This window comes from Protomyctophum parallelum (genome assembly GCF_964188405.1).
Source record: "Protomyctophum parallelum genome assembly, chromosome: 1".
Taxonomy (NCBI): domain Eukaryota; kingdom Metazoa; phylum Chordata; class Actinopteri; order Myctophiformes; family Myctophidae; genus Protomyctophum; species Protomyctophum parallelum.
In genome coordinates this window covers 27,136,359-27,148,887 of record NC_139697.1, presented here as the reverse complement: position 1 = coordinate 27,148,887, position 12,529 = coordinate 27,136,359, and the positions used below count along the sequence as shown (strand labels likewise).

General features: G+C 43.4%; 2 protein-coding genes across 3 annotated transcripts in view; both read left to right on the top strand.

Annotated features, from left to right (window-relative positions):
* Positions 1-12,529, top strand: part of LOC310865165 (uncharacterized protein) — a 468,188-nt gene that overhangs the window by 254,125 nt on the left and 201,534 nt on the right. The window lies entirely within an intron of this gene.
* On the top strand, positions 1,724-7,627 carry tmem200b (transmembrane protein 200B). 2 transcript variants are annotated; one of them, XM_083767356.1, is made up of 3 exons: positions 1,724-2,067; positions 4,673-5,967; positions 6,016-7,627. In XM_083767356.1, the coding sequence occupies exons 2-3, from the start codon at positions 4,724-4,726 to the stop codon at positions 6,095-6,097; spliced, it is 1,326 nt and encodes a 441-aa protein (XP_083623482.1). In that variant the 5' UTR covers positions 1,724-2,067; positions 4,673-4,723; the 3' UTR covers positions 6,098-7,627. The 2 variants fall into 2 exon arrangements, with proteins under 2 accessions (XP_083623482.1, XP_083623483.1); XM_083767357.1 differs by having other exon boundaries at positions 4,673-7,627.

Genomic DNA, 12,529 nt, shown 5'->3' with positions numbered 1-12,529 from the left:
GTTTTTTATTTCGCTTATCGTTTGGTGCAAACCTACTTACTGTTCAACGTTGTCTCAGCCTTAATGCCCCTTTTCTTTGAATAACTGCTTGATTGAACATAACGTAGTATTAGTATCAGTCTATACTGTATAGTATTGCCAGTAGCTATAGGGGTGCTGTGGTTGTAGTCCCGACAGGTGGTGGGTCACGTTGTCTTGGGGTTTAGTTATAGTGCATGCTATTTGTTTAATGTGTTTAATGTGCTGTGTATAATTGTTTTCTCTTGTTTTGCAGTGTTGTGAAGTGTGCGCTCTTTGGTGGCGGTGACCTTTCCCCTCCTTCCCCTCACTCCCTGCCTTCCTCCTGTCGGTACGGACACATGGGCACCCCCTGGCTACTGGTATACAGGTTTTAAGATAGACTATTGCATTTTTAGATCATTTTAGAGATTGACCCCTTTTGATTAAAGTCAGTTTTAATGAACATTTTGTATTACACATAATTCAATAAAACAATATATATTTCAACTGGAACTGCACGTCTCTGCTCCCCTCATCTTTGCCCAGTGGGCTCACAACTTGTATTGTACATATAACATATATTCTCTGGGTGAAATTCCCAGAGTGGCGTAGTCTGGTGGTTCTGTTTCCGGGCCTTAGTGCCCAGGTTACACATGTATTTCGTTTTTTTTCTGGGTGTGACTGTCCCATATTATTCCCGCAGGAATATCCTTTATTATAGGCTATCATCAAATTGACAATTTGATACAAGCAGCTTGATAGCCTACCACAATATTTATCAGATTTGTGCGGCTTAATGATTGTGTACATATAGCCTAATCATTTTTATTAGGCTTATAGGCTATTATTATTTTTAATTGTAAAGCCAAATTATTTCGTGTTGGAAGGGCAGGTGTAGCCTAAACCTTCATGGTGACCAGTTAATTAACCTTTTCCATTAGAGATTAGGCCTTATCAATCATAGCCCTTGACCCTTTCTTTGCGATTTGACAGTTGCCTAGTATAAACTGTCAAATCGCCAGGATTCGATTGGGAGAAATGCATTTTTACTAGACTAGTCCTCGAAGGCATATTAAAGCCGGTCACATTTGGAATAAATGCATACATAAATAGGCCTACATTATTGTTGCACAAATATCACAGGATTTAAATCATAATAGCCTAGGCCAGTATGCCAGTAGGCCTACTCAGTAGCTTCTTAAATGGTATACTGTCCATGCGCATATAGCATCATGAATTAAAGAGATTGTCTGGTAGGTGGACTGGAAACCTCAGACCACCCAATGTCTACTCTAAACGTGCATGGACAGTGGACTCACTAAAGTAGACAATTCAATTAATTAAAGATGGGATATAATTACTTCTCCTGCTTCCATAGAAACATTTAGGCTGAATCACATGCAGTATAATAACTCACGTTGATCAAACTTGCCAATTCAATAATGTCCTTGTGTTAATTATCACCTGGCTATTTTGTTTGGTTCCATCTTTGCAGAGGGAGGGGACTGCAGGGGAGTCGACTCATGTCAGTCTAAGTGGTCTGCTGCTTCATTTGTGGAGACAGGTCACTTTACTTTATATACAGGCACAATAACAAGGACTAATCACTTTAGTTAGTAGTAGTTAAATTGATTGACGTAATGAGCTTCTCTGAAGGCTGAAGCCCTTCTAAGACTATTTTATTTTGAAAGATATAGCGCTTTTCACACAGGAAGTCTTGTTTTTATTCCCGCTAACTTGACAACAGTAAGAAAGGCTGGCGCTGAAGTGGTTGTTCTGTTAGTTGTATGGAGCAATGGAATGGGCTTTGGCTGTGTTTTCAACATCATCTTTGCTTTTAGGGAGAGGTCTCATTCAGACGTTTGAATTGGAATTGAAAACGAAACGGACAGCGCAATCTTTCCATTTTTGATTATATTAATTTTTTGCAGAAACTTGACAGAATTGTTTCAGTCAAGATTAAAGCCCCCCCCTTCCTCCAAAAAAGCGAAGAACTATCTATAATCATTTTGATTATTAGGTGTGCAGAGACTAGGAACATGCTGCAAAAGGATACGACAAATACAGGCAAGTTTTCAAAAGTAGACAATTCGTAAATTATGTATAATGTCGCAAATGTTGCAATAGCCAAGATACAATGCATTTCCAGAATATGACTTTATTATTTGACAGAGACAGTAAGTGAAAAATACCTCACTGATGTATATTTTTTATGTATTAGCCTATTATTATTTTTAATGATATGTTATAGCTATCAACCAATCTACTGTAGCCTATAGTTCTTTGATCTTTATATATATAGCCTACAGGTTGTTTCGAAAATGTCATCAACTGTGGTACTATAGTTGTGACAGGACAGGACAGCCTGTCTGCCTTTTGATGCCTGCAGGCTATATAAACTCTATAGTCCAATGCTGTCGCTTGTTGCACGACCAGAATAACTGACATATAAGCTCCCAACAACGCCCATTGCGACGGATTGTGAGCTTGTCGATCACTTCTTGTCGGCAAGCGACGCCGTACGTCGCATATGAATGATAAGCTTAACTAAAGGAATGCAGCAAGCAACACCAACAGCACGTCAAACAGCCTATTGCAGTCGCATCGTGAAGCTGCGCAATGATGGATGCTGATGGGTTGGTTCAACAATAATAGCAGGAGCCAAACCCCAAACAGGAGAGGATCACTGCAGTTTATTACATTAATAATTACCGTCTTATCATAATAGGCTACGCCTTCCGTTTATAGCCAACGGATATTGAACCCTATAACTAAGTAAAATAATGTTAATTAATTATACTACTGTAATTTGACATGGAAATATGACAAACAAAAACATGTTATAGTTCTCCAGGTTTCAAAGGGTATCATGTTTCTTCAATGCAGGGCTGAAGGTAGTGTACATATACTGCATCCTTTTGTTCCCAAACAGCCTCCCCGATTTAATTCCATCCTGACGCACTACTTGTGGCTTATTCTATGAGTATTTTTGGCTACCTTCCACATTCTTGGCCCATTAAAAGCTAGTGGAAAAACAAGTTAATGAAAGGTATGGTCTGGTTTACATCACCCGTTGATGACCGTATCAATGACCATGATGAATGAAGGGAATGTTCTGCTTAGCGCAAGGAACAGTCCAACATACTTTGTTATATGGGCTAATTCATTGTTCTTTATAAATAGTAGCCTACAACATAACCAAGCCTAGAGACTTATGTTATCAACATCTTGGGATCAGCCATTTGCTTAGACAGATTTGCTTTACTTGTGAGTCCAGGGAGATATATAAAAAAAAAATCCAAATCAACATTGTTGTAAATCACATCCTCACCACATAAACCTCTCTCCTGGAGGATTGTTTGTTATTTTAGAACATTCTGAATCGGCCACATGTGGTCATTTCTCTTCCAGTGGACGTTGTTAGTTTATTCCTCACAGTGTTTCCAAAAGAATGGCACATTAGCTAACAGCGGTGTGAATAGTTGTATGCCTTTCAGCAGTTGAGTGCTTTAAATTGACCTTGTAGGCTTTACAGCTTACCAGCTGGCAACAAGTCCTGCTATAGCTGGACACATTCACTATTCTGTACAATGGAAACATCTTTTTGTTTTTGTGTGTGTTTTCTTTGCTGAACAGCATTATACAAACAGTACATTAGAAATCAACGCAATTCACTCAATTGTGCTTTGCACTCTCATAAAATACATACACACTCATCAACATCAAAAAGCAGTTTGGGTATACATTCATGATTAAGGCCTTTTGCTCATGTGGTTCATGGTTCAAAGGACCAAAAACCCATATCAAAAGAGCTTTGATGAGTAGAAGACTTAGCCTGATCCCATCTGTAGCTGCACATTTACATAACTTTGAAAGAGACATGCCTTTGCCATGTGTCCTTCTTCCAGAGATCTTGTCCGAGCAAAAAATAACAATCCAACAGATGTTACATGTCTCCCTGTCAGATGCTCTTCTGCTCGGACATGAAGTCATTTGAATTTCCAGGACTTTTCGCTAATTACAGTCGGTGTTTGAGGCAGTTATTTTCAATTTCACTGTGCCTTGTCCTATTGGAATTCATAAGACTATAAAGGCACACACAGTAAATCAACACAGAGGACTTTATGGTGCATAATGTGTATGCTTCTCTTCTTTTATTTGTACATTTTGGGGTTTACAAGCTCTCCACAGACATGAAAGAGCTGGGTGCAGTTTGTTTGATAGTGCCCTTGCCATTTGCAGTAATGACTGACCGTTAAAAAGCAGATAGTTGCAAAACAACCCCATAGAGAGAGGTTTACTTTTTTGTATAAGAAACCCAGTAGGATGTATTATATTTAAATTATACATTGTAAGCATTGTTTTATAAGGAAAATAAAAAAAATCACACTTGTGTGAAGTGAGGGGCGCTCTCATATCATCATACATCACATTCTGTGCTCAGCCAATCATAACATTTCCATGGTACAAACACACAATGCATAGGATTCAAAAATAAAATGAACACATTATGAAGAAGATAGCCAAAGAAGCCATCCAGTATATGCTATACTATACTGTATATGTAATGTCCAAGTAATTTATACATTTCAAGAATTTCACAAATCATCGTTAGCTGTTGTCTCCTTATCATTAACTCTTACCATTTGCCCCCCCCCCCCCCCCCCCCCAGTGCTCAGATAAGGCCGTGACCTGGAGCAAAGGCATTGGACCGACCGGCACCATGAAGACCGAAGAGAAATCGCCCTCGCAGACTACACGGAAGTCCCGGTTCAGCTTGCGCAGCAGGAAGAAGAAGGACGGGGTGATTCAAGGCAAGCTGCGCATCCGGTCCATGCCGGGCGCCTTCCTGGTGCTGGGTGTGGTGGTGGTGGTGGTCGGCACCGCTCTGGCCGTGGCGGGATACTGGCCTTACAGGACCACCCCACGGACGACCATACTGGGACCCGCGGACGGCGGAGGAGTGTCGCACTCCCACCAGGCCTCTGGGTTGAGCATGGGAGCCAAGGGCCTCCTGTCCACGGCCAGCCTCATACACAGCGAGCGCATGAAGCTCCTGGGTCCGGTCATCATGGGCGTGGGGCTGTTCATCCTCATCTGCGCCAACACGGTCCTGTACGAGAACCGCGACCGGGAGACTCAGATGCTGGTGGCCCAGATGCGCAGCGTCATTTGCTCCGTGTCGGCCGTCGTGCCCGGCGCGGAGCTCACCGAAATAGCGGTGGCTAACTCCATGGCCAGACACTACCAGTTCGTGAGCAGCTTACCCGCCGCCCACCTCAACATCCTCTGTCTGCAGCAGATGACCAGCGCCAGTTCCGAGCCCTCGCTGCGGACCAGAGACCAGGAGGAGCGCTCGGACGGGACCTACCAGCAGGCCGTCCTGCGAACGGAGGCGCTGCACCACCAGGAGTCCGTCTCGCCAAAGTCCGTCCACTCGTCTCACTCCAACTCCTGCAACTCCAGCAAGACGGACTTTAACACGCGCTCCGGAGCAGAGCCCAGGGGGAGTGCCAGCCTCGAACCCCCGCCCGCCCCTCTCTTCAAGCTCAACAACTGCCTGGTGTCGGCCAGCTCCATGTCCACGCTGGGCGGAGACGACTGGGAGGTCCCCGCCGTCCAACCCAGACGCTGTCACAGCTTGAGCTACAGGACTAAACCTCATAGACTCCACGGTCTGGAGTCTGGGGGGCCCAGCACGGAGGGTCAAACGGCGGGGTCCAACACCGCAGGCAGAGACCCCGGCTCACAGGTATGTGTCAATGTGCCCGGTCAAGCTACGGAGCCCTTGGGGCTGAGCTCCGTGGAGGAGCAGATGTATTGTAGCTGGCCTCGGCTCGAGCTGCAGGGTTACGCGAGGAGATACCTGAAGCTGGAGAACAAGGAGGACTCGGTGGACAAACTGCTGGACCAGATGGAGCAGCAATGTTCTCAGTGGGATCGAAGCTTTGGGTCGGGACCGTTCCAGTGAAATGTTCTCAGTGGGATCGAAGCTTTGGGTCGGGACCGTTCCAGTGAAATGTTCTCAGTGGGATCGAAGCTTTGGGTCGGGACCATTCCAGTGAAGCGTCCCAAAATGTTTTCAGGCTCTCAATGATGTCAAACAGAGGGATTTGTCGTGGTTGGTTAATGATAACGTTGCATATACCCAGATGCATTTGGTATTCATTTGGATCCTAACATAACATCTTCTGACGTTCATCTGCGAAAAGTCAAACCCGGTAAACATTTCTGATTTGGGGTTTTTGTTTTCCTCAGCAAGGAGATTACAGTGGAACAAAACAAAAAATCAAGCCTGTATTTCATGTCTTCCATGGGATTTGGATATAGTATACTGAGACAGAGGAGTTTCAGTCATTGGATTGACGTAACAGTCACATAATATATAAATAAATATATATTTTTGTGAAGCATGAACGATACACAGACCACATACTGTCATAGTTGAGTGGAGCAATTTGCCAGTCTGTTTACTTTTGCACTGTAGGTTGACAGTAATGGCAATGACAATGACAATATTTCTGCCAAAGTGTCTGCATATACTTCCAGGACACAGTGAGCAGAGATGGAAGGATATATATACAGGAGGGACTTATTTCACTGTGCAATCAATTTAAACCAAACTACCTGGACTGCGGAGCCTCTTAAGGTGCTGACAACCTTTGACAAATGCAGCTAGAATAATTATACAAAAGTGGGCATTTTTGAGAAAAAAAAGAAGAAAAAAAAATCCCAGGTTGAAAATGCATTGCATGATAGAGACGTTACAACAATACAGTATGTCACATCTTATTAGTTATGCAGAATGAAGGTTATGTTGGTCTATGTCGTGTAAGGTAAGCGATGACGGGTAATCTCATCCGTCATCAGGTGAAGGATATGTGTTTGTGTTCCTGGTTTGTTACACTATTTGTACACAGTGTGACATGACTGTGAGGAGGCTCCTTTCTCTACTATGCCTAATTTAGAATCCCTCGTATGATGGTGTCGCTTGCTGTGAATAGCAAATCTACAGGCCCTAGCTTGTAGATAGGCCGTTTTCGGCATGGGACACCGCGTCATATGTCCATGTACAAGTGGAGGCGTCCAATGGAGAGGTAACAAACTGCTGTTTTACTGACGTCTCAGCTTGATGTAGGTAGCGGGTTGATCAGTGTTTTTGCATGCGGTCGGAGGTGTGGGCTGATCACAGAGGGGAGCAAACACCAATAACACTTCTCTCCCCGAGGATTCCCTCCTCTCGTTCCCCTCTCTTCCTCCCTCCCCCTCCCCAGCAGCTCTCTCTCCTCTTGCAGACGTGGAAGAGGAGACTCCACTGTGTTTACGACACCACAGTCTTCCCTTCGTCTGTGCTGCCTGTTTTGTATGCCGTCCGTTGCGTGACAAATTTGTGTTCTACATGTATACAGAGCAATATGAAGTTGGTCCGTCCAGAACAATCAATGGTTTTTTGTCCAGTCCTACAGTGTTGACCCATGGAATTAAACAGCATTACATTGCCTGTGTTTCAAATATAACAAGTCTGCGTTGTCTGTCAGTTGCTTTATTTGTTCCCCGGTTCCTTTGCCAGGAACACAACATCGTCTCATCATCTTGTAAACGCTGACCGTCTGCCCCCGTGGGTTATTATGGTGCAGAGTAAAACACATACAATCCTGGCTTAACCACTTTCAACCTGGCAGATGTTACAAACTGTCGCCATGTCGACATTGTGTCATGTCTAAAATACATACAGCTTTTACATTTTTCATTTGGATTCCATTCTTTTCAGAACAGTAAGAAATTCAGCTTTAAGGTATTTGAAACTTGCTTGAGATTGAGATTGTTGTCAACGTTAAGTTATCATTGTGTGGAAATGCAGTTGTTAAGTGCGGATTGTTTCAAAAAAATCTGCCCAAAATCGTCCCTAGATTATATATCGTTTTACAAATGGAATTCAAACACGACCACTGTTGTGTAAACCTTGTGTTCGTGTTGAGACATTTTTGTGATATTCTTTAGCGTTTCTTTGTGGTCTTTTGCAGTTATTTGCCTTTTTTTGGCCTATTCGCGGCCGCCTACTAAAACTCATACGGTGGTGGCTGGTCATGATTGTGTGGCGGCCCGCCACACAATCATGCATATTAGGAGAAACACTGCATGAACAGATATGCTATAGACGAATACACAGAGGGGTGCCCTGGGCGCGGCCATTACTGAGGGGTAATCCATTGAGCAGGTGCTGCATAGGCCAGGTGTAGCTAATCAGTGCTGCTGCACTTAATGGTACACCTCAGTAATGGCCGCACCCAGGAAACCCTCTGTGGATTCGTCTATAGGTTGGGTAGGTTTAGAAGAGGGAGTACTTTGTATAGACCGGTGGTTTTCAAACAGTGGTCCAGGGACCACCAGTGGTCCTTGATGGGGTTCCAGGTGGAGCTGGTAACCAAATGGACCTACTGAGTCTGTGTCACATAGGACGGCTGTGGACAGTTCAGAGACATCATCGATGGGGAATCCAAGCTAATAGAAACGGCAGGCTTTCTAGTCCTGAAAAGTTGCAATGCTAAAATGGAAGCCATTGTTCTTCTCACGATAATACAAATCTCAACATTTTTGTTTAAAAAAAATATATGCCTAACGATGATGCCACTGGTGGATGGGTTTCTGAACTGCCCACAGCCCTCCTATGAGACACAGACTGAGTAGAAAAACATTGTGGCATTTTAACATGATTATTAGTGAGGACCTAGGTTGAAAAGTGGTAAAATGTACAGTAAAATGTGCAGTAAAAGTAAGTAAAAGTCCATTATTCAAAATGTAAAAATTGTTTAGGTACATATTTGACAAATGTATTGGCATGAAGCTATACTTACAGTACCAAATGTTAAAACATTCATTATATAGCCCATTTCATTAGTGTGATACATTAATCACTTAAATATCGCAGATGGTGCGATATGTGCTGCTGGGTAGCTTAACCTAATACATCATAATTTATGCATGTTGTCAAAATACTGTAATTGCATTTGAGTAAAAAGCACAGCTAGTATTTGACTCTGAGATGTAGTGGCAAAAAGTATAAAACAAAAGGAAATACTTGAGTAAAGTAAAAGTACCTCAAAATGATACTACAGTACTTGTGATTAAATGTTCTTTGCTACTTTTCACCACTTATGACTTGCTTGAACATAATTAGATGATTGGTCGAGTCGCTGATGCTAATCAGCTGTATCGGCATGAATGTAACACTGATATAGCCAATAGCTGATGATACGCACTTGACTTCTGTGTTGTGCCTGAACTAACGTGATGCTTCATTTATCCCCCTTCCCAAAAGAAAACATTGTATGGAAAATCGGGGACAGTAACAAAGTATATACTGTATGTGATATGTAGTCAACAAGCTAAACATCCTTTACTATTGGAAGACCATATTTTCATCACCCAAAACCGGAAAGTTTAAATGAAACCAATCATGCACGTTGTTACAACATACAACGTGTTATGAGCTTGTAGATCTGCAATTTTTGCCAAATGTTGCACCCCCAGAATACCGATGCCAGGGTTCATGTGGTTAAGGCCTCTCTTCTCCTCTGCATCGGTCTATTTTAGAACATGACTATGGCCACAACTACAGGTTTTTATCATTTGGGAAACTAAGGTTGAGGAACCAGGTTGTTTGTTGTTTGCGTGCGTGCGTTGTGTGTGCGTGCGCGCGTTGTGTGCGTGCGTGCGTGGACATATAATCATCTCTGAGCAGACATCCTGACTTCCTCCCGAGCTCACCAGACCAGATTGGGGTTCTGCGTTTCATCCATGTCCAGCATTCGGTGCGGAATGAATGGAGCTCGGATCAATCTAGCAGAGACACCTCTATAACACCAGAGGAGATATCACCACCACCACCGTCTGCACTGTGCTATCACATGAGGAATGAAAAGTAAGTGTGAGCAAATGGAAAAGCTCCACTTTCCTGTCCACCCGCAGACTGACTAACTATTTTTTAAGATGACATCCATGGACTTACTATTTAAAAAAAAAAAAGTTTAGCCATCTGACAGAGACAGCTTTCACTTTTAAGGATTCTGCCCTTATCACTGCTTGTTAGAACAATCTTATTGAGTGTGTACATGTGCGCGTGCGTGTGCGGGGAGAAATTCCCCTGCTGTAATTATCCTCAGTAGAGCGTCCCACTCAAGCCAACTCTTTCCCCCCTTATTAGATTTTATGGTTCCTTCCGGGCAGGTATGTGCTCCCTCGTGATCTCTTTACATTTAATTGGTCGTTTACAAGATGGCTCCTTGCTATTCTAACAGCTCGTAAAGCTAGCAGGCAGGACCTTAAGGCCCCGTCCTGTCCAAAAGCACAGCGAGGTACTTCTAATCTACGCGCTGAAATGGCTGCAGGCTGGACCTCGGGGGTGGAGGTGAATGGCTGCAGGCTGGACCTCGGGGGTGGAGGTGAATGGCTGCAGGCTGGACCTCGGGGGTGGAGGTGAATGGCTGCAGGCTGGACCTCGGGGGTGGAGGTGAATGGCTGCCGGCTGGACCTCGGGGGTGGAGTTGAATGGCTGCAGGCTGGACCTCGGGGGTGGAGGTGAATGGCTGCCGGCTGGATCTCGGGGGTGGAGGTGAATGGCTGCAGGCTGGACCTCGGGGGTGGAGGTGCGAAGAGCTCGGTATATCATCTAAAAGCCTACGAAGAGGTTGTTTGCCCATTTTGGAGAATAGCATTTGAAAACACATCTTCAAAAGTATGCCGATCTACAATAGTTCACAATGCAACGTGAGCTTGTGAACTTGTAGAATCAGCTTGAATAGGGCTTAAGTTACACCTTTCAATAGCAAAATATATACAAATAAATAAATAGTAAATCCTTAATAAAGGAGGATTCTCATTAAATGTACTGTAATGGCTATACTGATTCAAGAAGGAGCACTATAGGCTTAACTTGCATTGCGTTTTTTTTTATGCCCATAAAGGTACAATAACACCTGCGTGTTAGTATATCTGGCAAAAACTCTGTATCTGCAGAATGTAATGAACACAGGAAGTGAGCAACGGCATCTCTGGAGGTGTTTTCAATACTTTCAGCTGATTCATCAAAGACACGAGGCAATTAGGAGCAAATTAAATGTTCCCCTACTCTACAGAATGTCTTCAACCTTTTGCTGTTGGTATAAAACATGAATCCATCAGGTTATAAAAGACATTGATTGATTGATTGATTGATTGATTGATTGATTGATTGAAGTATTTATTAACAGTTTGCAGAATTACAGTACATTTCAACCACAACTCAATACAAAAATTGTTAACTGTGAGTGGACGACCCAATAAAGCACTACACTTGTTTACAAGAGGGTCCACTGTTTTCAATTCATCATAACATTTAGAGACATACAAATATACACTTCTATATAGCCAAAAACAGGAAATCATCATAAAGGAGGTAAAAGGGGGAAGAAACATATAAAGTGAGGGGGAAAAGGGGTGGGTGGGGTTCAGATTTTACGGGGGCCAGTTTCGAATTGCAGCCGTCCGGAGGTGCCCTTTCAGAGCGGTTTTGAAGGAGTCAAGGGATTCACATGTCTTAATGATGGTAGGGCGTTCCACATTTTTGTGGCATAGGAGCGAAATTCATTTAGTCCCATTTAGTTGCATAGACAAGGCTGTAAAAGTGAGTCAGGGGCCTTTGTTTGTGGTATGGCTTACATGACTTAGTAAAAAGGACTAATATCGACTCTGCTGTCTTGTCATGCATTCAGGACTCACAATGTGCTCACTAAGAGGGATTCAATGAATTGCTTGCGGCTGGTGATGGGTCGTGCAAACGAATGTGGCAATTAGTGTGCATGAGAGTGTGATGGAGGCACTGAGAGCAGTATGGAGTGCTCAAAGCTATACGGTTCCTCCCAGAGGCACAGTCTCATTGTTGGCCTGTGTGTAGGAGTCAATAGGATCCAGGTGTTGACACATCAATAGCTGTATCAATATATGGAGACCACTTTACCATTAGGTCTAACCGTCTACTCTAAACCATACAGGATGAGTGTTTTTTGATACACTTTTGTATAAATTCTCCAAGGGGCTCATGTTTTAAAAGAAATCAACAGGATCTTCGAAAGAGCATGGCTCGATATCCTCACTTCACCGAAACTTTGCAAATGTCACATGAGATCAGCCTCAAGGCCTGGTGCCAGCTGGGAGAGAAAGAGAGGAAGAGAGATAGAAAGAACAGTTTGATTGCTTCCCTGAATTCTACAGTGAAAGGGGAGGCTAGTCTTCCTCTCCTGCAAACACTTCAACGGTCCTCACAAAACAATCCTCTAGAGTTGTTGCTCCGCAAAACGAGAGAGATCGAGCGATGATGACAATGCGGTTATTCAGGAAAATATTTGCATCAACAGAGACAATAAAAATTGGAGCAGGGCGAATACAGCATTACCCAGAAGTAGGGGGATTATGTCCGTATGCTCTCCAAATAGGCAATTATGCAATATACTGTATGGGGACTAATTATTCCTCGCTAGCCTGAGCTGAGCTG

What these genes read in the sequence shown, in the direction of transcription:
- tmem200b (XM_083767356.1), top strand. Translation starts at nt 4,724, where the DNA reads ATGAAGACCGAAGAGAAATCGCCCTCGCAGACTACACGGAAGTCCCGG. An exon ending in TTTGGGTCGGGACCGTTCCA is followed by an intron (nt 5,968 to 6,015) that starts GTGAAATGTTCT and finishes GGACCGTTCCAG; the next exon opens with TGAAATGTTCTCAGTGGGAT.